Consider the following 26,622-nt stretch of genomic DNA (forward strand, 5'->3'; position numbering starts at 1 on the left):
TTAGTCTTAACAAGTAAAAGTTTATTGGAATGATACATTTTGCAAAATATTACTTTATGTATATTTTTTTAACATACTCATTGTGTTCTAAGGGTATCTGTCAAGTTCTCCAGAGGGTAAGATAGTTAAGACTGTCAAAGGCAAGGATATACAGTATTGTTTCCCAAAAGGTACAATAGACTACACAATCACTGTACCCAGGTCATGAGGAAAAGATTAATGTTCTGTTTTTGCTGTTTTTTTTGCTGTTTTTTTGAAAATACAATTAGAAAATATGAACGCAAAACATCTCAGATGTAAAAAGTGTTATGTTTGAATGAAGAGTGTGTGGAAACTTGATGAAGATAGAAGGCAAACACAGGAGAAAAAAAATTAGCACAGAGCAGTTGATAGTGTTCAGCTGATAGAAGAGAATTAAAAGACAAGAAGTTTTTGTGTGGGGGAAACAAAAAAATAATTTAAACAAAGCATCGTGATAGCCTCAGTGAAGTGGATCAAATGGCGTTGCCTTCCATCCACCAACTCTGATTTAGTCAGAACATAAAAAGATATTACATGTGCTCTCTTCAACGCATTACACCGTGTCCTACAAGTTTCAAATAATTAGCACAAATCAATTTAAATAGGAGATTTGAAAGGATGTGCTTCAGTGTTTGCAAAAAGACTGGACAAGGTGGTTGGTGCGCCACTGCATTGTTCAATGTGATGCTCAGACAAAATCAAAAACAGCGATGAGACTGTCGGCTGTGGAAACAATGACTTCTCAAAACATGTTTCGGGTTCCAGGAGACGTCTTGCCGTTGGGTTGCTTTACCACATGCAAGAAAAACCGAGCTCACCAGAGAAACATGTATTATAAAAAATACACATCATGTTTCCAGACAGCTTTTGAACCATCTCCATCAAGACAAGACATTCAAAAAAAAGGTATCCTGTGTGTTTGATCTCAATCACATTAAGAGACAGCCAAAATAATTACTCAAGCCTACTGAAATCAGTTGAAAAACATTCTCAAAAATGTCATGTTACAAGACTTTATGACAAATTGATGCACATCTAACAATTCACAGAAGCTTTTCAGTGAGATGGACAGAGTCTAGCACCTAGGGCCTATGGAGGGTGGGGTTGGGGGGTGGGGGGTGGGGAGCGAACATCCTTCATCAAACCAAGTGTTCAGTCAACAAACCAGCAATAAGATTTGGTCTGCGATTGTCTTGCATCCACAGAAATAAACTTGGCAAAAGGGGACAGCTTTAGGAGAGCTTCCTTAGTTTAATTTGTTACATAGAAAGCTGGAAACAAAACACTCCAATCTCAACAGTCCCAAAAATTTGGTTGGACTGCAAATCTATCTGAAGGTGTTACATGTACGGTATATACAAGAGAAAAAGGGGGGAAGGGGAAAAAAAAACAATTATCAAGGTGAGAAGCACAAAGTTCAGTGACAATTATCAGCAAACTTTTGCCCTACAACTGAATAATGAACAAAGCCCAGAAGAACTTTCTGACACACTGAACTGGGTCTTGTTCCAGCGTCATAATAGAGCAGCCGAGAGTCCATTTTTAATAGTTAAGCATGTTATCCACGATCTCCGGTACCTCAGCACAAATAAAGCATAATGATGCTCTGCCATCTCTCTTTAAAAGTGATATTGTACAAAAATAACATGCACATTTTGTTGAAACGTTTTGCTACTTTTTTGCGTATTAAAATCCACCACCGTCATAGTTACATACAGAAAACTTTGCAATGTTCTCAGTTTGCAAATTTGGCAGAATTTATATATTTGTTTATTTATGAAATCTTAATTTCAGTTTCACAGCTATGAGACAATGTTGAAAAAGATGGATTATTCATATATATATATACAGTATATGCATATATATATACAGTATATATATATATAATCTCAATATACATGTATAAATGTACTATGAATTAAATAAACAATAGTCAGGAGTGTGACCACAATGTTAGTTGCTGCTAAATCACAGCTTTTTAACCCACCCTTGAGCACTAAATAACACACAAGCACAGAGATCGACATAAAAAGGACAAAATGATCACCAATAGGATTCTTAAAATGCTCTAATAAATTCAGCTAAGAGAAAGACAGACTTAAATGCAAACCTCATTGTTTACCATTTCTCACAGGTCCCCCAGAAGGAGTAAGAAGACCTCGATGAAGTTTACGGCGATAAATCATTTCCACTCTGATCAAAGAGGTCACCACTGCGAGCAGTGAGCGCGTCATCTACCCAATAATCATGCCACATTTAGCAGACAAAAGGCAGGTGCAGAGAGTTTTGTCAAGCTTTAAACCAAACGGGGCACAAGGGCTGCTGCCGCCATAGCCAAAGCTCTGCACCAATGCTTTCCACACAGTTTTCCAACCAGTTGGCATTATGATAGGCACATCTGTTGGACTTGGTATTGCTTGGACAGATTCAGGATGGAGAGATGGATGGGGGGCGGGGGGGAACCAGGGTGACAAGATACAACAATCACTCTTTGAGAAGCTTGTAGAGAGGGCCCATTCAAAAAAAAAAAAAAAAAAAAGGAGCCTAGCAGATTCGGTACCTTAACAGAAAATCAATGCCTCAACCTGCAAAGACTGAAAACATGTCATTACACCATCAGAAAGATACGAGTATAGCTGGACAGCCACAACCTATGTCTGATCTCCTCCAGCCCCTGTCACAACACAAGAGGGATAAATAAAATGAATAGGTAACAGTTGAGAAACAATCAGAAAAGGCAACACTGCTGGTTCTGTTGGATCTTTCTTCACTTTGCCTACCTTTCAATTAGGGGAGGGGGAGGGGGGGGGGGTTACATTGTTGTCGTCATTACAAATAAGCAAGTTAGCAGTCCACCCTAGCGCTTCCTTCCTTCCTTTTGACCCCCTTTTACTTTCTAAATCTCTCTCTCTGTCTCCGCTACTCGTGGTTGGGATCTAGAACTCAGCAAACTCCTTTGCACACTTCTCTGTGAAGGAGACTCTGATTTCCTCTTCCTCGTAGTCGTCAAAGTTGCTCGTGTCACCGGGGCCTTTGCACTTAGGAATAAAGGGAGCTTCCACCTGGAACACACAGGGCAATCAAATCATCACAATGATGCAGCGTCGTCTAATAGAGAGAGAACCAAAGCCATAAACTACTGGAGGACATTTGAATAGGTCCTGGGAGATAAAGAAGACAATTAAAAATAGATTTATATTCATTTATAGTTGTACATAGGAACTGATTAAGATGGGAGTAAAATGTATTATGCAATCAACAAATCATGCGTCAAGACACATTGCAGGACTAATTTTGTGATCATGCGTTTCTCCGAAGCAGACTCATCTATTTCTAATTCAGCTGGTAATTTCCTAGATTTCCCAGAATTAATTGCAACAACCGCATGAAAAAATATGAACTTGCTGGATTCATTTGTATTATGTGCAGACAGAGAAAGTAATATTGATACAGAAACTAAGAGTTTTTTTCTGTTGAAATAAATCAAGACAAAAATAATGAAATTTATGATGGCGTGTTAGGGCCATTGCAGGTATATATACAAAAAAAATAATTATGGAGCCAGGGAAAGGAGGTAATATTCAGAGAAAAAACTCAACATTTTAATAGAATTTTAACTTCTATAAGATTAGTACTAGGGCTGTCAATTGATTAAAATATTCAAATCGCAATTAATCACACATTTCTTTATCTGTTCAAAATGTACCTTAAAGGGAGATTTGTCAAGTATTTAATACTCTTATCAACATGGGAGTGGGCAAATATGCTTGCTTTATGCAAATGTATGTATATATTTATTATTGGAAATCAATTAACAACACAAAACAATGACAAATATTGTCCAGAAACCCTCACAGGTACTGCATTTAGCATAAAAAATATGCTCAAATCATAACATGGCAAACTGCAGCCCAACAGGCAACAACAGCTGTCAGTGTGTCAGTGTGCTGACTTGACTATGACTTGCCCCAAACTGCATGTGATTATCATAAAGTGGGCATGTCTGTAAAGGGGAGACTTGTGGGTACCCATAGAACCCATTTTCATTCACATATCTTGAGGTCAGAGGTCAAGGGACCCCTTTGAAATTGGCTATGACATTTTTTCCTCACCAAAATGTAGTGCAAGTTTGGAGAGTTATTGAGCCTCCTTCACAACAAGCTAGTATGACATGTATTTCATAGGATACCAGTATTTCCACTCTAGCTTTAAAGCTGAGCCCGCTACAACCTCCGAAAGATCGATTGCATTAATGCGTTAAAGAAATTAGTGGCATTAAAACTAAGTTGCGTTAACACGTTAATATTGCGTTAACTTTGACAGCCCTAATTAGTACTTATGGTCATCAAAGAACACATTAAGAAGAAAACATGTATATGTATCTTTCAGGACCTTTGCTTTCTCATTTTTCCGAATTTTTTTCTCTGAAATATCTGACTTTGTAATCTATCAAATTGGTGAGTTTTTTCTCATGAATTTACCACTTTTATCTCATAGAATATCCACGTTCTTTTCTCGTAAATTTATTACTTTAATCTTGGAAATTCTGAGTTGTTTTTTTTAAGGGAATATTAACCCCTCCCCTGGCTCCATATTTTATTTATGTATTTTTTTTTACCTACAATGGCCTTATATGCAGTTGTCGAAATGTGCGTATTTTAAATCACGCTATCATAGTGTTTATTCTGTTTATAGTCGGTCTTTATATCAACATTTAACCTTTGTTTGCTCACTGTCAGCACTCATTACACGCCTGACTGCTCTGGTAGGGGGTTCCCTCTCCAAGGTTAGGAAGAGGTCATTTAAACATGTTCCTTATTTAGTCTTTTGTGAACTATGTGAAACCCTTTGACAACTGTCAAAGACCAAAAAAATATGGTTCCGTTTGTCTACATATTGTAAATGTCAAATGGAGAAGGACTTGGTTCTACTTCTGGTATGTTGCAGTGCTGCTCTAATCCTACTGAACCCACCAGCTTTCATGTTAAGAAAAAAACTGGGACACACGTTTTGTGTGTTTTCGTCATTCTCCCATTAGTCTCCGATGTAATATCATCTGTGCAGAGGAAGCACAGATGGTGTGAAATTACCCGTAGCCACAGATGTAGACTAAAGACACTTCCACTGACCAAAGGCTCATTAAAGCCATCTTCTCTGTCAGCATCACTTTTCTTCTGCTCTTCCTGTTTCAGAAATGTGAGGGGAGCTCCATTTGTACACATTACTACTGTATAAAGGGAGGCTGGCCCGCTCACCTTCCTCTGGTAGATGGCGATCCAATCGGTGGTGGCGAACCACTTGTGGCCCTTGATATCGTTGACTCCGTTCCTGAGGTTGCCAAAGCGCTTGGTCAGGTCCACCTGCAGCAAATTTCTCAACAGATCCTTCAGGTCTGAGCTGAAGTGGGAGGGAAAGCGAACCTGCAAACAGTGAAAGAAGCGTGAGTGTGTGTTCTCCAGCGTTTTTTAAATACACTGCAGGACTCTGGCCTACAGCTGTATGTTAGTGCAAGCTATGAATGGTGTGTAGTGCTATGACTGGTACGATCTAAAATGACATTAGGGCTGCAAAATTAATCAATTTTATCAAAACTGCAATATGGCCTATTGCAATTTTCAAATGACAGGACGAGGAGGAAATCGCAATATTTATTAAAGGTGAATGTGTCAAAATACCATTTTAAATTAAATATTGAGATGTCCTAGCCTACACATCATATTCTACAGACTTTAGAAAACATCTTTGTTTGATACAGATCCCTGCAAAAATCACACCATAATCATTTTAAGGATTTTCAATGAAAATGAGAATAATGATGTAAACATTCCCTCTAATATCACAAATCACATCCCGATATCAGTCAAAATAATTGCAATTAGATATTTTTCAGAAATCGTGCAGCCCTATATGACATTGTACCCACAAATGTTGAATTTAGATGTGATTCGCCTGGTTGAGGCACGTCTGCTTGTTTGCACTACTCCACTTTCTTTTGACCCATCTGATGCATTCGCCATTTTTATCCACAGGGTCGTTTTTTTGCTTCTCTCACCACCGTCGGGTTACGATCATGAACAAAAGCCAGAGATGACGACCATTTGGGAGATGCTAAAACTGGCCTAACCGGCCAAACGTTAACTATGATGCCATGTTCAAAGTCACTGGGGGCCCGTGTTGTTAGTATAGTTGCAATGCTCTGATGAACACGTACTGATGCTAGGAACACCATCTGTCTGATTTATACACATTTTGGTCACTTGACGAATGAGTTGCTGGAATGTACAATCTGAATGACATTGGTGTACGTACCTAATAAACTGTGAAACAAATCTGTGTTTATATGCTGTTGTACATGTGCTGTGGATCACCAGGACACATGCTAAAAGTCAGCAGTTATTTATATACCAATGTCCCCCGAGACAAACTTACACAGAGGTAAAATAAAAGCTTCTTCATCAGAAATGCACAGAACTTTATGGTACCAAGCTGTGTATCCTTACCGGAAATTGTATCTTCCAAAAATAAAACGTAATTACAAAGAACACGCCAAAAGTAACATTAAAGAGTTAAAAAAAAGAAAGTTAAGTGCAAGATTTATTAAGAAAAAGTGAGGTATTTTTCGGTCCTATAAATTAAGAGAAATATAATGCACACATAATTTCACCAAGGACTGTATTTCAATGCAAGGGGAAGAGGAACCGATGACATAAGAGTAGTAAATTTGTTTCCCCCTCTGTATTGGTGAAGCAATAGCCCACTAGTCTATAAATGAAGTGATTTCAAGGTTAAAGGCATTTGAGAATGTTATTTATAACCAAAAAAGATGCTGTTTCTTCAGGAGAATCCACTTAAAACAGGAAGAAAAAGATCCATTTTAAACTTTACTTTTACCACAATCCTCTTCATATAATTAAGAGTGATGTACTGTGACAATACCATCACTGATAAATTGTTTTCAATACAGAGGAAAACAGCACTGGTATGAATTTTAAGGACTTTTAAAATGCATTTTAGTTTTCAAACTAGAGGTCGCAAGAGAATATCCTGAAGTGTGATTTGGTGGATTCCATCATTGGGAAATTTTGTATTTATTTGCAATGGGTGATGTTCTGTTTTGTGGATTACAGTATGACCGGCGAGGATTACTTCTGTTCCGCGTCTCGTTGTTAAATGCCACTCTTACAAACTATTAATGTTGGTGCATATTCCCGGGTTGAGGAGGAACCTTATGTGTGTGATTTCATTTCATGAATGGATGGTTACGTAGCTAGGTTATTTGGAAGAGAGAATGCCAAATTGGTACAGTAAACAAGTAAAATTAACAGTGAATGATTTAATTTCTTGTGTCGTGGACAAAGAGCTGATAATATCGTGTTATATATTCGAGAGATAACTTTTTTCTCCCCATCTACCTTGACTTTATGTTTGGAGCTTCCATGCAAAACGGTGATGTATGTCCATGCCTGACTGGTGGTGGCTGTGCCCAGTTCCAGTAACGATAGTTTGAAAAACGTCCTATCGGAGTGATTTCTCGGCCTACCTCTATTGCAAACCACCACCTCTGTTGAGCAACAATGTAGAATCGTGCACCGTGTTGTGCTGGGGCAATCGAACTACAATAAAAAAGGGATTATTTAGGAAGGCTTTCTCTAAACTCACCTTCCCTGATACAATCTTCTCGTAAATCTGAATAGGCTGGTCAGCAAAGAAGGGGGGGTAACCAGCAGCCATCTCATATATCAGCACTCCCAGAGCCCACCAGTCCACTGCTTTATTGTAACCCTGGAAAACACAGGAAATAAAAGGCAGTCAGATATGAACACAAACAAAAACTGGAGAGCAGCATTTATGCTTTGTTCCTTTACAGTTTCTTTGTGAACTTCACAATAGTTGTGCGGAACAAAATAAGCAAAGGTAGCAAGAGGAAACTCCTCCGTATTATGTCCATCATCTTCCTCAAAGCCGAAAAACCGTGCTTTCAAACGTCTGCTCCGTAGGGCTGATAATGGCGCTGGACACGCCGCTCGCAAATCGCTCGAATAATAGTTTGCCATCTGCGCATGCAGGCAGTAGTAGCATTAAAAAAATGCAGAATTTAACTGCACAACAGCTGCTAGCATGGACAACAACGTCAGCAACGCCTGTAATTCGTTATCCGTGTTGAATTAACCATCGGTAGTTGCACGGTAATCACGGCTTATGTAGTTTGTTTTCTTTGGGAAAAGTGTCACGTGATGGGGCGTGACGAATCAGGGAAGGACACGTTGTGACTGATAAGACCCAATCAAGAAGCGAACGCAGGTCTCCTTTTCTCCCCGTCCAGACTAAAACGCAACCCCAGAGTTTTCAAACTAAAACAGCATCAGCAATTTCAAACGTCGCTGTTTTATGGTTCTAAAACACCGGAGTAGTGTGGACGCTAGGCATAAACGTAGCAAAAGTTATGCGTTTTAAAATGAAAACGTATTAGTGTGGATGTAGTCTAAGAGAAGTGCCGTTCACTAATGTCTGAGCTGAGCACTTACCTTACTGAGGATGATCTCTGGTGCCAGGTACTCTGGGGTCCCGCAAAGCGTCCAGGTTCGGCCCTTCACCCTTTTCGCGAATCCAAAATCTGTTACCTGGGGAGCAGAGTGCACAGCTCTGAGCACTGACCACACACACACTTGCAAGAGCACAGAGAGACCAATCAAGCATAATTAATGTTGATGACTAATGAAACAAACATGCGATCCTTGCCTGTATGTAACCTTGCTGGTCGATGAGCAGGTTCTCCGGCTTAAGATCTCGGTAGATGAGATCCAGCGAGTGAAGGTATTCAAAGGTCAGTACAATCTGCGCTGCGTAGAACCGGGCGTGTGGTTCACTGCAAAACACACAATCAGGCACAATGTTTACAGACAACCAGTGGTGCACGGAAATATTTAGGAGTTACCTAAAAGTCAACTCACCTGAATCTACCGATTCTCCTTAAATGGGAGAACATTTCGCCGCCGGGTACATACTCCATTATCATATACAGATTACTGTAGTCCTGTAGAGAGAGGAGCAAAGTCTTACTTTGACAAGCAAAACACACACAAACACACATACACACACAAAAACTAGGTGAAAATGCTGAGAAGATAACCAGATTTAATGCATACCTTAAAAGAGTGCTCCAGTCGCACCAGAAAGGGAAAGCTGACAGCTTGCAGGATACGTTTCTCGTTCAGTGTGTGTTCTATCTGCTTCAGCTTCACTACCTACGAGGGATCAGGATCGAGGCTCACATCAGGGTGTCATCATACATCATCATTATAGACACAAAAAAAAGGATAATTTAAAAGGATAATTTATCGTCTTTCAACTGAATATCACATATCGAGATATCGTGATACACAATTACGTCGTCTAACTTGATAATAATATTCACGTACAAACTCAAATTTCTCAAATCTGATCAAAGTCAGTTAAATCAAACTATTGTCTATCTGATTACTCTGTATTTGTTTGGATGCATGTAAACATAGTCAGTGTATACAGTAGCCGGAAATATTTAATAATTTATTTATAGAAAATACTACTAGTATTTAGTATTACTAATACTAGTATTTAATTCACACAGGAGTATACAAACATAGGCTTTACCATGTGTTTTTTCATATAGACTATTTATTTATTGAACATGCCCATGTGCTGAAAACATGCTATATCATGATATATATCTTTATCAGGATATGAAATAACCTATGTCGTGATAGAAGATTTGGTCCATATCGCCCAGCACCAATTGTGCCAATAGTCTTATGTTGTTATGTCTTAGTTTTCAAACTAGCATTTGAACATTAATTCCTCCGTCCCCACGCAAGATTTCATCTTACATGATCTGATCTGTGAAGCCAGAAACTCTTTCAGCGGTAATTCACTGAAAGAGTAGGTTCATAGCACTGTAGGACATTTGAACCTTTACAACAAAGTGATCTTTATGCCATTCTAAGATCAGAAGATGCACTTATAGCGCTATAAATAAGACTGGTATTCACAGTCGCTTCTCCGTGGAGCTGCTCACCAGCTGGGTTTGATAACTGTGACTTTACACTGGTGATGACTTACAATCTATAAGATCAGAAGGTTCAAGAAATGTAAAATGTTTCTACAAACGTCTGACTATAAAGTCTCCACTTTGTGTTCAACTCCAGGCTGTATACTTGTTAGTACGTATGGGTTATTGTTGGCTCTTTGGTTTAAAGTTTAAATTGCACAGTGCTCATATAAACACACATTATTACTAATACAATTTCTACAAAAAGAACAATAAATACAAGCTGGAGTACTTCACATTATTTACAATGTAGTATTTCTCTTGAAGGTCATGCCTAGAGGTTCTGTACCTTCTGTTTGTCAAGTATTTTCATGGCAAAATGCTGTCCCGTCTCTTTGTGTTTAACCAGCATGACTCGGCCAAACGAACCAGTTCCTAAGGTCTTCAAACGCTCAAAGTGGTCCAATGCCGCAGTTTGCTGAGGGGCAGAAGAGGGCGTCAGTTAGAGGAAAGGGTACATAACAAGTTGCCAGCAACATACCATGAAAGGCCAAATTTTAGTTCACTGTTTTTCCCTAAATAATACCTCCACTAAAATGTATTGTCATGTCAATAACAAGTATTTATAAAATAATGTCTGTTGTTTTAATGTGAATTAAACATGTTGTCATTTTATTTATTGTGTCTAATTTAGAGGTGTTCTCATGCTAAAAATATATATATACATATATTTCACATTAGTCCAGCAGAGGGTGCACTGCCCCTCTGAAACAGAAAGGACTTAAATTGCTCATGGGCGGGACTATTTCCATGAGTCCAAGAGTGAAAAAGTACAGTATGTGAAAAAAAAGAGGTCAAGTTGATTTATTATAAGATACATTATCACACTAAAGTGTCTCAACACACACACACACACATAAAAACTAGCAAAAGTACACTAACACTGCCAAATAATATGAATGACAGAATAATAAAACAGTTAAAAATAATGCTGATTAAACAGAAAAAGACAAGTAATTCACTTTCACTCTCTCACCTGTGCTGGGTTCTCCCATTTCTTCAGGAAATCTTCTTTGGCTTTGGCAAGAAACTCCTTCACTGTAATTAGGAACAAAGTGCACATTCATTAGAGCGAGTTCATCTGTTTTCATGAGTCCAGACTTATAGGATTTTGTATAATAGGTCACCACACCTAATCACCAAGACCCAGAGAGAGACCACAATGCTGTTGTTTTACAATAAAATGTGGGAGGCCTCTTTGAGATATTCCAGCAACTGAGCAGGATGCACGTTAAATATGTCTGTTGTGTACGTGAACATAAATACTGTCAGCGTGATCAGCTGATGACAGTCTGCTCAGCTTGGACTCACTACTTTCTTTGATGTTGAAAGTGCACAAGATAGGTTTGATAGAAATGTTTAAGAAAGCATATAACACAAATACTGTTAGTAGAATAATTTCATGTATGTATAAAGGGCTATTAAATCTTAAAATAAACTCAACGTTGTATATTAAAACAAAATGCGAGAAGGAAGTAGAGATAACAATATATGTGAACCTGTGTAATGCTCACAAAATATGAGGGAGTTTAGTTGGAAAAGCCTGATAAGGTATTTTATTACATCCTCTCGGAAATCCCACTACGATGGTAACTCCCCAGCCTTGCTGGAGGAAACTGTGGAAATCTAAATGCACATCATTGCCATGTTTCTAGTATTGTCCCGTAATTCAAGATTTACATAATGCCTTACAAGATATTTTCAGATGTCATGTACCCCTGGAGAGGAAGACCTTATTTTTTGGGCTTATACCTCAAGAATGGCTGAAAAGAGACATATATTTATTAAATATATTGCTGGTAGCTGGTAAAAAGGCTCTTACGAGGAAATGTTTATCACAGGAGAGTCCAATTCTAAATACACAGATGGACATTACAATGGACATTTACAAAATGGAGAGGATAACAGCATATGTTAACCATAAACTGGTATTATTTGTGTCATGCTGGGAGAACTGGGTTAACCATGTAACACCCAACAGGCCAGATTTTATTTTTGCAAAGATCACTCCCTATTTGTTCATAGTTTTTCATAATTTGGGGTTTCTATGTATAATAAATCTTAAAATACGGCATTTTTGACAGACATTGGTGGATGATGTATGTATGCAGGGTCTGTAACTCATTTCATGAAAGTATGTTTGTTGCTAAGTGTCAATAAAAATATATAAAAAAAAAAAAAAGAAAGTACACAAGATAAATAATAAGTTAGCACCTTGCAGAATTTGTGAATTAAACTAATGCTAACATTGATCTAAACAGGCACCAGTTTACCCCATAGAGTAAAGCAGGCCTATCTAAAGTGTCCCTTTAACAACCTCAAACTGGCCCTTTGATTATTTATATAAATGAAAAAAGTCTTAAATAATAATTTCTTCCAGTAAGAGAGCTTATTCCCGTTCATCAACGTCACCACTCAAGCTATTGACGCAGTTAGGTACTGTTAAAAGCAATATCAGTGTGTTTTTATTTAAACAACCTTCTGTTTATCTCTCTTGTCTTATGAAAACGCTGCCATATCACATGAGCGTATGCTCTTAGTTTGTCACGTTAGTCTTTGACAGTGAATAATGATAATGAGTCTTCTTGACATTTGCATAACCGATGGGTGTTTATGGGATGCGTGGTTGTCAAGTAACAGTTAACTGTGTCTCTGTGTTTTTTTACTAAGTCTAAAATGATTGATAGATACCCACAAATCGTGTATATTACATTACTGTAATTATTTCATGTAATATGCTGCCTGGAGAATGAGACTTTTCACGGCAATTCTCCTTCACACCTTAATTTTTTATATGTGTGAATAAACAAACAAACAAACATAGCATAACGTTTCTGGGTGTTAACATTGTTTGATTATTAGAAGATCATCATTTTATAAGTAGGCTAATTAGCCCATTCATTAGTTATGTCTTGTTAAGCACAGAAATACTTATGTTAAAAAGTTTTAACCCAGGTAATTTAAGGAAGTCAAACTGAACAAAAATATGTTAAATGCATCATTTGCTTTATTAAAACAATAATTTACTAAGATTAAAAATGTGTATTGTTTTCACATTTAAATTCCTAGCTTTGAAGATCAGATAGGAAATGGAAATGTCCAGCCTCTTGGCACTACAATGGTTTTCACATCTAATAAAGTAATTGAACAGGCCTGGAGTAGAACAAATCACTACCAATTGATTTAAAGTAAGTACAAAAATAAATACAAAAAAAGTATTGATTAGTTTTTAGGTGTTACTATGCCGCACCTAAATCATCACTGGTGCAGATAATTGCTTTTAAATGCCACATAATAACGATGATTAGTGATCACTTTTATAAAAAATAAAGGTGTGACAAGCTATTAGAGGTTAAATACACCTGTATGTGCAGCCGCTGGTGAGTCAATTTCCTTGTAAACACTATAATGAATAAAGACAAAAGGACAATCCAAGCCAACTCATGACAAGTTCAACGGAAGTAAAACGGCAGCTGGCGGTACCACGGTTTTACACTCTGCGGCTCACGTTACCTCAGTTTCACAAGCGTGTAAGAGAACTACGGTGGCCTTCAGGTAACGTAAAAACGCGAATGTCTCTCTCTCTAGAGCCGGTGTTTGGTTTGTCCGTTCTGGGCTACTGTAGAAAAATGGCGGAGCAACATGGCAGACTCCGTGAAGAGGGCCCGCTCTATGTAGATATGAAGGGCTCATTCTAAGCTAACGAAAACACAACGATTCTTAGTCTCAGGTGATCATACACTAATGAAAACATAGTTCTGAATATCATATTCCATTTCTGCAAATAGATCCCCAAAAATGTTACAGACTGTTCCTTTAAGTATGACTGCTGCAAATCTGTCTAGTGCAGGACAGGTACTAGTAATGGAGGACGCCACCATGAGGTCTATAACAACGCTGAAGAAGCTGCAGGGCTCCCTGGCTGAGATGCTGAGACATTATGCGTACAACAACAGTTAACCGGGTGCTTCACGAGTCACAGCTTTATGGGAGAGTGGCAAAGAGAAAGCCATGCGCGTGACATTTCAGCTAGTGTTTGCCAGAAGGCATGTGGGAGACTCTGAAACAAAGTGGAAAAAGGTTCTAATTAAACTAAATTTGGCCTTTTTAAACCATCACACTAAATGTTATGTTCAGCAAGCCAAACACTGGACATCACCTCGTCATCCCCAATATGATTTATGGTGTTGCCACTGCATCGTGATGTGCTTCTCTGCAGCAGGACCCGGAAGGCTTGTGAAAATACAGGGTAAAATGAATGCAGCAAAATACACAGAAATCCTTCTGGAGACGAAGGCCTGTTCTACAGCAAGACAACAACCGCAAACATAAAGCCAAAGCTATACAGGAATGACTACAACTAGGGATGCACAATATGGATTTTTTTCAGCCGATATGATAATTACCTTCTTCTCATGGCCGATAACCAAAAGATAACAGATAACTTCACATTTTTGTATATTAAAAAGAAGTTCATAACCTGTAGTCTATGCACACCTGAGGGTAAGAAAGGTGTAGTGAGCAAAGATGGATGCCATATGCCATAGCTCTGACCAATCCAAATCTAACTGACATCACTACTGTTATCACAACAAAAACAAGTTCCGACTCTTCAAATGCTCATTTATGTTTTTAAGCACATTGCAATCGTATTGTTATCATTGTGTTGTCAACATCCACACCGGCGACGACATGTTAAACCTGTGCTTGTTAAAGGCCCTGACACGCCAAGCCGACGTTCGGCTGTCGGACAGTTTGAGCCCGTCGGTGAGCGTCTGTCGGCCTTGTTTTTTCGGTGTTTACGCGCACCGTCGGCTCTAGTCTGCCCGTGTTGGGAGTTTGTTTCGACCGATTTAGCATGTTGAATCGGCGGCGCCTCCCGTCGGTGAGAGAAATCACTGATTGGCTGTTCAGCTTAAACGAATCAGTGCACGGGAAGAGAAACGGAAGTTTGCAAACCAAGCAAACCAACGAGTAAAGTCAAGAGGAAAAACACATAAGGCTTTTCTCATTTTCATCTTCATCTGATCATTCCAGTACACGGATATTTTCATAACGACATAGCCATCTGGAATGAAGCTAAGTGGTGAGTGAGAGTGGTGAGAAAATGATCGACAGACGCCTCTTTATTTCATGTACGTATCATAACAGTGGCTTGTATATCCGCAGTCCTCCGTCTTCCGGTTTCCTTTTTTGAATGACGAATACAGACTACCGCCGCCTGCTAGTGTGGAGGGTTATTTCATCTCACACAGGTGCAGAACGTACGTGGTAGTTGGCTGCAGTCTTTGCGGTGCGCTCGGGTGCAACTTGTCAGCCAAAACAAAGCCGACGCAACAGGCGGCCTCCGTTGCCGCTAGTTCTCTGATGTGGGGTTGGTGTTTTAATTGGAGCTTAAGTCAATGAAAGCAATTTGGCTTCATATTATCAGCAGATCATTTATCGGCTATAATTTCATTATCGGAATAATACATAATAAAAATAAATTTCCCATTATCAAACAATAATTTATCGGGCCCGATATATATATTGTGCATCCTAACTAAAAAAGGCCAAGAGTTGCCGAGCCAGAGTCAAAACCTCAATCTTATCTAGAGTTTGAGACAGGACTTTGACATTGCTGTTCAATCATGGTGCCCATACATACAGACACAACCTGAGCACTTTTGCAAAGAACACCTTAGAAGTGCTGGAGGCAGCCGCTGCCCCGCACCACAAAACCCATTCTCCTGCATTATGGTAGAAAAACGATTAGTGGATAGACAGAAAAATAAATCGCTTACTATTTTGACAATCAATCAATCAATCATTCAAGTAATTATTCATATAAAAATGCCAGAAAATGTTGTTTATAGCCTCTCATATATGGAAATTTCCTGCCTTTTCTCTTTAATATTATGTTAAACTGAATATCTTTGGGTTTTGGACAAAATAAGACATTTAAAAGACATCACCTTGGACTTTGAGAAACTGGCATGGACACTTTATAGATTAATATAGAAAATAATCAGCAGATTAAACGATAATGAAAATAATCATAATAATGGCCAAAGTCGGATTTGCACACTGAGTGACCTCTTTCTGAGATATTCCAAGTTCAATTAGAAAAACAATATGTTTATGTTGAGTACATTTTTTTTTTTTTTACCCATCTTCATCTCTCTTTTCTACAGAAGTTGACCCCTAGACATACAGTAAGTCAGGGATTCTCCACTTAATGAATGCACTGTTGTGGAATAATAAATTGAATGCTAAGTCGGGATGTCACAAGAACTGATACTTTGGTAGCAAGTCGATGCTTAAAATTTAGAAAACGTGACGGTACTTGTTTTACCAGAGGTACCGGAATTCAGGGCTTGAGACTAATGCTGTCCCGGGGGTAATAGAAAATGTCCCTAATAACACTACATTGTGAACAACAAATCTGTGTTGAAATCGGCAGGATGAGAACTAGTTAACGTTAGCTGTTAGCAGCCGGTGAGCAGCAGCATAGATAAATAATGGAGCAAACAGCTAACACACAGAGGCTGCATTGAGATCCGTTCAAGCTATTTTCAGTAAAAATGAGTATCAGGCAACGGCAAATTATAACATTATCATGATGTGTTCAAATGTGGTCTTGAAAATGTAGTTTCTGGCAAGAAACCTGTGGTGGATCATCAGGTATTAATAATGAATTCGCAAAAAACTGTATGCAAACAGTAAAGGAATGCCTGAAGCACATGGGATTTACTGGGGGTTTTTTTGACTGTGGTATCGAATTGGGTATCGACAATCGTGTAGCTTCACTGGTATTGGTGTCAACCACTAAATTTCTGGTATCAACAGGGCAGTTTAACATGGGGCTGCAATGCCAATAGAAGAAACCTACACTCGGTTACTGTGAACAGTTTATGACGTGGCAAAGCTAAATTCACATGAAACACTTTGCATACACGCCACTGTAGACCAACAGACAGAGTTTGACAGCTTGGCACATATACTGTCATATGCAGCCATTCATTTTTCTTGCCCTTATCTTTATGGGGATAATCACAGTGCTCTGTGGGAACATGTTGATAACCACTGCTTCCTCATTCCTCTTATGTGTACTAGTTTTGAGCACACTAGAGGGGAGAGATTTCTACTGTTAGCATGGGACACAAGATGGTCGAGGTTGTAACTGCACATCTACGGTCGACATAAGGACAATTATTTTATTCTCTTTAATTACTACAGTAAATATAAGCAAGAGCAAAAAAAAATCTCATGCTTCAAATGATATGCTTAACATTTTGGACACAATACCAGCCACCAGCCAGATTTGACTAAATTTAGTAAAATATGCAAGTGGCTGCTGCTAGATTTCCAACCCTGATTACACAAATACCAAAATATATTATTTATACTAATCTTTGAAGAGCTAAAAAACATAACCCATGTTAAACTATTCAGGGTCATGTGGAAGGTCCATCTGCCGAGGTAATCAATGCAAAACAAAAGCCAAGGTCACAGTTTAAATACAGTAAGCCAGTCAAGCTGTCAATAGTGAAAGTGCATAGTAATGTAATCACCAACTAATGGGCTTTTAGATATGTTTAAAATTAGAAAACTGAGATAAATATTATGAAAACGTCCCAAATAGCAACCATCTACTTAGGAATTTCTCATGAAAAACGTGTGTGCATGTCTCACACACACACACATACACACACACACACACACACACAGTTGAAAACTACACAAAGGCTTAATCCTCATCTAGCTTAATGTGATTTCCTGCAAATTCTCCAAAGACCAGCAGCTCCAACAATAGGATGGGAGAAAGCCAGCGAGAACGGCAAAGACCAAAGTTCGCGTAAACATGTCGAGAGCGCCGTTGCTCCCACAGAGAGCGCTGGAAGCAGACTGGTCAACAAGGGGAGAAAACATTTCCCGCGAAAGTTGCTCAACTCCCACTTCCAGGCAGAAAAGAGACACAAATGGGGCCATTACTGTCATAACTCAGAGCTGCTCAGAAGAAAGACGTGGGTGCTGCTGCAAAAGTAGCTGGGAGCTAAACGGTCATATCAACAGCTGTCTGTGAGGAGTCTCTATTTCCGTTACATTTAGGAAGCTTGGCTGCCATAACTACCATGCTAATTGTAGGTGATCAAGTCTCAACACCTCAAACCCCCAAATTCCTTACCATCTGGGAGGACTATGGGTACCTCTGGTGCTGCAGCATCTGCCGAGCGCAATTCACTTGAGCGCGAGGATGACTCCCGCTTTCCTGCATGCCTTCTGGAGCTCTTCCTGTCACACATTAGTCCTGCAAAGTCTCCCCTGATCTTCTTCCTTGGCCTCTTCCTGGGAGTCACTGATTCATGACCTATCCCCCCCCTCTGAGAGCGCCGTGGTCAGATCAGCAGCCCCGCTCATCCACAGAAACCGCTCAAGTGTCCTTGCCAGCGGGGGGGTCTTTCCTGTGACTTTGCTTTGCTGGGGACCAAGTTCATAAAGTAGCATCCACATCCAGTGTGCAGACCAGCACTGCTCTGTTACACTCACACAGATCAATTGGACCCTTGCTTTGGTTTGTATCAATATTTATTCTGTACACAAAGTACTCTCTGCCGATCCCTCCCATGTCAAACACACACAAACACACACACAGAGGCTATATATTGATCTAAACAGGGGCATGATCACCAGGGGGAGGGGCGTAAAACACAAGCTGGTATATTTATCCAACCCAGAGAGGAAGTCCGACAGAAAACTAGGCCTAAGTGAAGACCCCTGAGATGAACTAGACACATCTAGACTCTAGAAACTTTTTCCCTAATTAGCAGAGATGTCACATGTGCAAAAACTCTCATGGATGTTTTCAAAAACATAAAAGCAGACACAAATCGGGAACGCACAAACCACAGCGAAACTTTTTCTCCCCAGCCCAAATGCACCAGAGAGTCTATGTAGTGCCAGTGTTGAATCGATTCTCCAAAAAAAATCAATCGTGCATCTCTCCCCTGGGCCTCACTGGCCCACTCTGACGCAGGAGCAGAGGGGTTATATTAGGGCGAGCTGACCGACTTTTAACTGTGAAGCGCGCCAAATCAGCTCCCAGAATACACCAGGCCTTGTTCAGATAGCATACATCCCCATGTGGTGCATAAGGAATCAGTCAAACGGGGCAAACAGGGCTGCATGTAAACTAGGAAGGTGTTTCCATGTGTGTAAAAGTCAATTACAGTCAACAGCTCAATACTGGCAATGGATACTTTACTGTGACTGGTGAGCAAGCGGGTACTGGCAAAACCACCAATGGGAAGCTACTTTACATACTACCGTAACAACTGAATTGGCAAGTTAAATTACTGACCAATCCAGGAGTAGAAGGGCTGAGCTCCATTCACCTTTATATGAAGGACAGGTAACGTGCATGCATCCATCTGTCTCAATTATTGTTGCATGTTATACCGATACTAGAAAGGTATTGCAATACCTTGCCGTTAAAAATACGATACCCCATTTTATTAGTACCGCTACTTTAAGAATGACCGTGTTTTAATACGAGCCATGGGTTGCGTCGATATGCGACTGCGGTGCAGTGTGTGTGTGTGCAGCACTCTGCTTTAGAGGACGCCATCAGGATCCCGCGGGAGTAGGCGGTCAAAAAATAAACTGTAGCGATAACCCGAAGGATGGATTCAACAAAAGTTGAAAAGAAGAAGATTAAAGCAGGTCATGAACCGCTGACCAGCTGCACAGTCTCGCTCTGAGCTGGTGTCTCTATCAGCAGAACTCCCTTCAAAAAACCAAGTTAAATAACAGCGCAACTCTAATTACCAATCAAATGTACCGATTAAATTAGATTCACCTTCTTTTCTGAATCTGTCCAAGCATCTCCTGTAATTCGGCAAACACATAATCTACCAAAGAGCATGTGTTAAAGTATTGTTTTGCTGTGTTTCTCAGTAACGTGAAAAAAAACAAAAACGCAACAGCCTGCGGGGGGAAAAGTAGAAACAAAATCTTTTGGAGAAACGCTGCAGTGGCCAGTCACTTTTGGAGAAACGCTGCAGTGGCCAGTCACGTAACCAGCGATCCAGTGCTGCTCAACCCAGCCATGAGGGAACAAAAGACGTTAATCGTCACAATTCGTGGGCCATTAAAGTGACTCGGCCAGACCCTTCGCACAACCCTGCGGCGAATGGCTGCAATGCCTGATCTCATGTGAATGCAGCCTAAGATAAAAACGCAGACAACTCCAAGACTGGACAACGCCGTGGTAGTGACCAGTCAATCACAAAGTAGCCATGCCCTAAAGTATACCCTGATTTATGGTCTATTTTACTCTAAATGGGACCTTAATTTACTGAATAAACATCATGCTGTATTGAAGAAGACTTGAAACTAGCAATTGAGACCATAAACTCATGTTTACAATGTTAACTGAGGTAATAAATCAAGAGAGAAGTAGGCTCATTTTCTAATAAACTTCTATACAATCAGACTTCTTTTTGCAACCAGAGGAGTCGCCCCCTGCTGGCTGTTAGAAAGAATGAAAGTTTAAGGCACTTTTCAGACCCGGAGGTAGCCCACTGTCGTAAACACAACACTGGCATATTATCATCTTCTACAGTTGCTATGGAAAATACAGCCATATCAACAAATTGGCATACACATCCAGCAGATACAGAGCAACATATAAAAAGTTGTGGAGTCTTGTTTCTGGTATCTGGTCTAATATTTACTCTCCTTTTTGCTCTGTTTTTGGTCTCCACCAAATAATTGCCAGTGGGTTTGTCTCTACGAGCAACATCTTTCCCAAGCAGTCATGTGAGCCAATGTTGAATTAAAATTATGAATTTTAGTCGCTTTAACTACACTGGCATCATATCACCAATTAATAAAATTGTTGCATTAAATAAATAAGCGCAGGCATTAAGGGTGCTAAATGTGAGATTGGGAGCATTTCTATTGCCTCAGATATATTAGGTATGGCTTGAGGGTGGTCTTCTGGGAGCCCTCCTTTCTGTTTACATTATAGTATGCTATAGCTTTAATTGTTGCAGAGAACAAGTGATTTCAGCCTGTAAATGTGACTACAGCTTTACAAGACCAACAGACAAGGATTACCACTACGTCTGTTGTTGCTGTGAGAATCCAAAAGGAAACTACTGTTTTATGATCACTGAACGCCACACTCAGTTTTGCCTTGCTTGCTTCTCACGATCGTTCCCTGGCCGTATGTCAACTTGCCAGTACAGTACTGTAAGCTTGTCTGAGGTGGCTGATTGGCGTTTCAACAGTAAGGTCCACTGGTAATCATTGCGGGCTTATAACAAAGCCCCTTTAACTGGAGACAGGAAGTGATGAGTGATACAAACACAAACCTGCCCCTGTTACACAAACCAGCTGCGTGCAGAGCAGGGGCAGGACATGCACCACGCAGATATTTATAGATAGAGGGAGTTGCACTTTGACAGGGTGCCACCTCATTATATGAGGTTCAATTCAAAACACAAAAGATTCAATACAACAATCCTTTATGTCATAATGTGACACCACAGCATGGAGCTCAGATGTTTAAGAAGGGAGTGACATACAGGAAAATATTTCCAAGCTATCAAACAATCAGGCAGATTAAAAAGAGCCCTACCAGTGACAAGGACAATGACACAAACAAAAAATAAAGTACATGTGTGTTTGGATAGGTTCATTATTACACTGCCTAACATGCTGTGCAGAATGGCGCCTGACAGACAGTAGCTGAAAAATGCCTTCCTTTGAACTGTAAGTGGAAAACAATAGGCAACAGAGCAAAGACAAACAACAGGCTGCTCTGTGTGTCTATTTGTCTACTAGATCACTCACACCAATGCCAATAGACACTCAACTCACCAGGTCACGATATGAATTCAGTAACAACCATTATCAAGAACAAAACAGCTTGATTATCTCCGTTAAATGTACGAGTTTGAGCTCAGCCTGTGACTGGCTAAGCTAGCGGCATCCCTAACCCATGCTCCTGTCCAGCTCCGGACTGAAAACTCACACCAGCAGCAAGCCTCTAGCTCCTCCTGTGGTTGGCCATGCCTGCCTTCTCCACTGACGGTGTCCCCTAGACAGGGCCCGGCTCGGTGAAACAGCCTTCCTGCCAGCCTGTGAATTACAGACATCTTACAAGGCAGGAGGAAGCCAGCTGATAGCCAGTGCAGAGTCTCAAAACTGCAGGATGTCCGGTAGGTTCTACCAAGTCCAGAATATCGTGATACCAACAACGTCTTAAGGGCCTTCAAGCTATCCTGGCTAGCTGTGTTTAGTTTGTAGAGCAGTGGAGGCGATGACCAACTGTGAAAAGCATGGGCTGGACCTTCCTCGCTCCTTCACTTCCTGCTGCAGTTCACAGAGTGCTTATCCGCCCTGCTTCCTCCTGTGGGCCAGAAATCAGCTTTGTATACTAGTGCAGTGGCTCTTCAGCCTGGAAACTACAGCGGAAAGAGACCCTTTACACCAGAACAAGTCCTCAGTCTCAACACTCTCAGAAAACAAGCTACCATGTTGTCCTTAATTTCTAGCTGCTCTGTGGAAAATTACGCTTCAGGGTGTGGACCCCTGGTCCGCACCTGTCTCTGGGGAACAGGGTGGACCCTCAGCGATCAGGGTGATAAGGACATGAAGCATGACATGTGAACAAACCTCCCACCAGCAGTACTTCTATCCTACTAATCCCCCAATTTACATGACTTCTTGAGCAAACAAACCTCTGTGCTATAACACCTGAAAGTCATGGGCCTTGTTACAGGGGTTATCAGTGATGGGTTAAGCGTGGTTTATGGTCACCGTAGTGAAAATAATGTCGCTTTCGCCTGGTGCGCGAAGGCTCCGCAAGTTGTCGCGGCGCTTGGTCGTGCACCTCTGAATTTTTATAACTACGCGCCTACTGCGCCTTTCATTTTAACATGGACGCCGTCGATTAACCGCCGACTGGCCTAGCCGGTTCAGCTCTACAGACATCTTTACAGCTGTTCATTGAGAGACCTCAGGGACAGTCGCGTTAAATTAAATACTTGGAAAGAAATAGGCAACACGCTGGGGATAGAAGAGGCTTTTTGCTGCAGGCTGTGAAAGAATGAGTGATCGTTTTGTAAAAGCTTAAAAAAAAAGTCTCATGGAATGAGTGCCGACCTGGGGGGAAATAATTTTGATTTGGAGGTAAGCGACAGTAATAATTACAGTACACAAATGCAATGTTTGGCGGTACGTATGTGTTTACTACGGTTGCCAGGCATACTACTTTCCTTTCCAGTAACAACCGTTGACTTCTTGATTATCCATAGAATATTTCGTTTGTACGCCTCCTGGCGTTTTGGAACATATTGCAACAAACAACGCGCTGGGCATAAACGCCTCAGTGCATGCTTGTATCGCGTGTGCCATCTACGGAGGCCCGTCCCACGGTGTCTCGAGCGAGTATAAACAAAGCTTAAGACTCCCATAGCCAGACCTACCTCCACAGCGCTTTGTCAGCAATAAAGAAAGGTCTGGCTCTACAACATTCTAGTATAGGGAAAAAAATGCTATGGCTGTTTTCTATGTCTTTAAACAGTCACAACCATCTTGGGCAGCACTAAACACAGGATGCAAACGGTGCCCTTGCAAAATAGATAGCAGAAGGGGAGGAGAATGCCAGTTGAAATAGGCGGCAAATGGCAGCCTTATACCCACAGTCTACATCCGACAAGTCAGACTAGTGATGGGTTAACATCACAGAGGGACTGGAGGCCATTCTTCACACATACTCTCTACCAGCAACAAGGAGCTGACACTCATTTTGCAGATACCTGTTCAGACTTTGCACACTTGAGCGTTATTTATGGTGTCATGGATAAAAACATAAAACGATGTCCTCCCAAACCTTCTCGAAGGCCAATGAGTGATCCTAACTGGGAATAGGAAACCAAAACACTTTGATCGAGTTTTATTAAGAAATAGGATTACCTTTACCCCAAATTTAGTGGTTAACCTCTGAGGATCACTGTAGATAAGTCTTTTATTTTGTTAGCTTATACAAATGTCCCCTTATTTTTTATGTCTTTATAACACTGATCTGATGTTCGAGAAGCTCAGCAACAAAATAAAAGTTGTGGGAAGCAACAGCCCGCAAAACAACTAGCATAAGCTTAGCATCTCTTCCTCTCTGTCTTGCACACATACACACAGTGACGCATACAAGTGCCCTTGTTCTAAATGCTGCTCATCACATGATGTTCAAGAGACTCCTCAACTCCCAAGTTTCTGCCTGGAGAGGATCACCCTCCTGCATCATATGACCCTGGTCCTGGTGGCTTTATCCCTCTCCGATAACAACCAACTCCCCTCTACTCACTTACTGTCATATGCAGCCTGTGGGACTAAATGTTCAGGTCCAACCCATCACTTACATAAACATCCTGAAATATGTGCACTCTTGCTTCTCTGCATTGCTTAAAACATACTTTTTTTTGTATGCACAGAAGAATATTTTGTCATTAAAAGTGCACAAGAAAATCTTCACACCAGGGTTTTAGGTTTACAGTGTCATTGCAACCTTTAACCTCTATGAGACAACATCTGAAAAACATGAACCACAAAGAAACTTATGACTGTTGTACAAGGCTGGTTGTTGTCATCCTCACTGGCTCCTCTGAATATAACCAAGGGGCTTTTAAATCACGAGCTTTTCCCACAAAATCAGCGGAGAGAATGAATAAGATTCTCTCTGCTGATCAGTTGAGAGATGGTGTCACACAGTATAACAGCTTGTTTTTGAGCTGTCTGTATGGATGTGAATGGGTATCTTTCATCGCTTAAAGTTGACAACCTAGGAAGAGTTCAGCATATTTTGCTCTTCTCTATATTAGAATAAGGTGTTGAAAGTAATATGGTTTAGTTCAGTATAACAGCTTGTTTTTGAGCTGTCTGTGTGGATGTGAATGGGTATCTTTCATGTGAAGTTGACAACACCATGAAGAGTTCAGCATATTCTGCTCTTCCCCATATTAGAATAAGGTGTTGAAAGTAATATGGTTTAGTTCAGTATAACAGCTTGTTTTGAGCTGTCTGTCTGTGTGGATGTGATTGGGGTATCTTTCATGTAAAGTTGACAACCCAGGAAGAGCTCAGCATATTCTGCTCTTCTCCATATTAGAATAAAGTGTTGAAAGCTGTCTGTGTGGATGTGAATGGGTATCTTTCATCACTTAAAGTTGACAACAACAGGAAGAGTTCAGCATATTCATTTCTCCATATTAGAATAAGGTGTTGAAAGCTGTCTGTGTGGATGTGAATGGGTATCTTTCATCTAAAGTTGACAACCCAGGAAAGAGTTCAGCACATTCACTTCTCCATATTAGAATAAGGTGTTGAAAGTAATATGGTTGTCAGTGTGGAGGGTCTCTGGGCCTTGATGCAGGTGATAAGTTGGTTATTGCAGTGCCATTATAGGGGGAAACAGGAAATAAGCAATACAAGCATGATATATAGCTAGCTGCTGCTGCAGCTCCAGGGTAAATAAAAGGGGGGACTCACCGCTCTCCATCTCATTGCCCTTCTTTGCGGTGGGCGTGTTGCCCATGATGGCAGGCTGATGGTGATGGTGATGGTGGTGATGGTGGAGTCCCTGGTGCTCAGGCTTGAGTTTTCCTTTTCTCCACAAGTCGTTGAGTGATGCTACACCACTAACTCAATGACGGTGACAGCTAGCTACTAGCTAACAGCTACCATTATTGACTATAGTGTAAATAAAGATATGTCCTCTCCTTTAGGGGAGTTCAGATAAACTCCCAACCAAAGCGAGTAGATATCCAAAGTCTGCACAGCTAACACTAACGGTTAGCTAGGGCTAAGCTAACTCTAGCTAGTAGGATGATAGCTTGGTAGTTTGTCAATTTCCAAGCAAATTAAGATGTTATTTAGTTGTCCTTTATTTCCAGAGACGTCTTGGTTTATCCAAAATCCAACTCCGGATCGTCGAAAGCTTGTTTTCCCGTCAAAGCGAGCAAAGCTAGCGTTAGCTTGTAGCGTCGTATCCTGGCCTGAACTAACCAGGTTGCTATCTCTCTCTCTCTCTGTGTTTAGAGCAGCAGGCCTTTTTTTCAGCTGGACAAACCTTTTTCTTGGTTATTTCAAACGGATCTCCTCCTCCATTCGTCTCTAAAACCAAGCATCAAGTGCAGTGGTTTCCTGGGAGCCGACCATCTGATAGTCGATTCCTTAAGATCAACAGACCCCTTCCATTAATCTGCAGACCGCAAGGGGAAACTCCAGTCATCCATCCACCACCACGGGGTCCCGCCTCTGCTCGGCTCTGATTGGTTAATCACACAGCTGCCTACGCGTCAGAAGTCGCTACTCAAGCGCTGATTGGATAAGCACCAATACATCCAATCATTGCATTGATGCGATTGGTCGGTAAAATTATTAAGTCCCGCCTCCTGGACTTGCTAGTAGCCAATACGCCCATAAACTGTAATTTTTTGCTTTAAATTATCAGCTGTTTTTTGTATTTATCA

General features: G+C 40.5%; 1 protein-coding gene across 2 annotated transcripts; it reads right to left on the minus strand.

Annotated features, from left to right (window-relative positions):
• Positions 1-26,401, minus strand: prkacaa (protein kinase, cAMP-dependent, catalytic, alpha, genome duplicate a). Of its 2 annotated transcripts, none has more exons than XM_037791952.1 (10): positions 25,640-26,401; positions 11,082-11,143; positions 10,395-10,523; positions 9,168-9,266; positions 8,973-9,055; positions 8,761-8,887; positions 8,547-8,642; positions 7,681-7,803; positions 5,277-5,441; positions 1-3,083 (listed from the first exon to the last, which is right to left on the minus strand). In XM_037791952.1, exons 1-10 carry the CDS (start codon positions 25,683-25,685, stop codon positions 2,958-2,960), a joined length of 1,056 nt encoding a protein of 351 aa, XP_037647880.1. In that variant the 5' UTR covers positions 25,686-26,401; the 3' UTR covers positions 1-2,957. The 2 variants fall into 2 exon arrangements, with proteins under 2 accessions (XP_037647880.1, XP_037647879.1); XM_037791951.1 differs by lacking the exon at positions 25,640-26,401 and adding an exon at positions 18,273-18,683.
• Positions 26,402-26,622: the final 221 nt, after the last annotated feature.

Source organism: Sebastes umbrosus, chromosome 14 (assembly GCF_015220745.1).
Source record: "Sebastes umbrosus isolate fSebUmb1 chromosome 14, fSebUmb1.pri, whole genome shotgun sequence".
Taxonomy (NCBI): Eukaryota; Metazoa; Chordata; class Actinopteri; order Perciformes; family Sebastidae; genus Sebastes; species Sebastes umbrosus.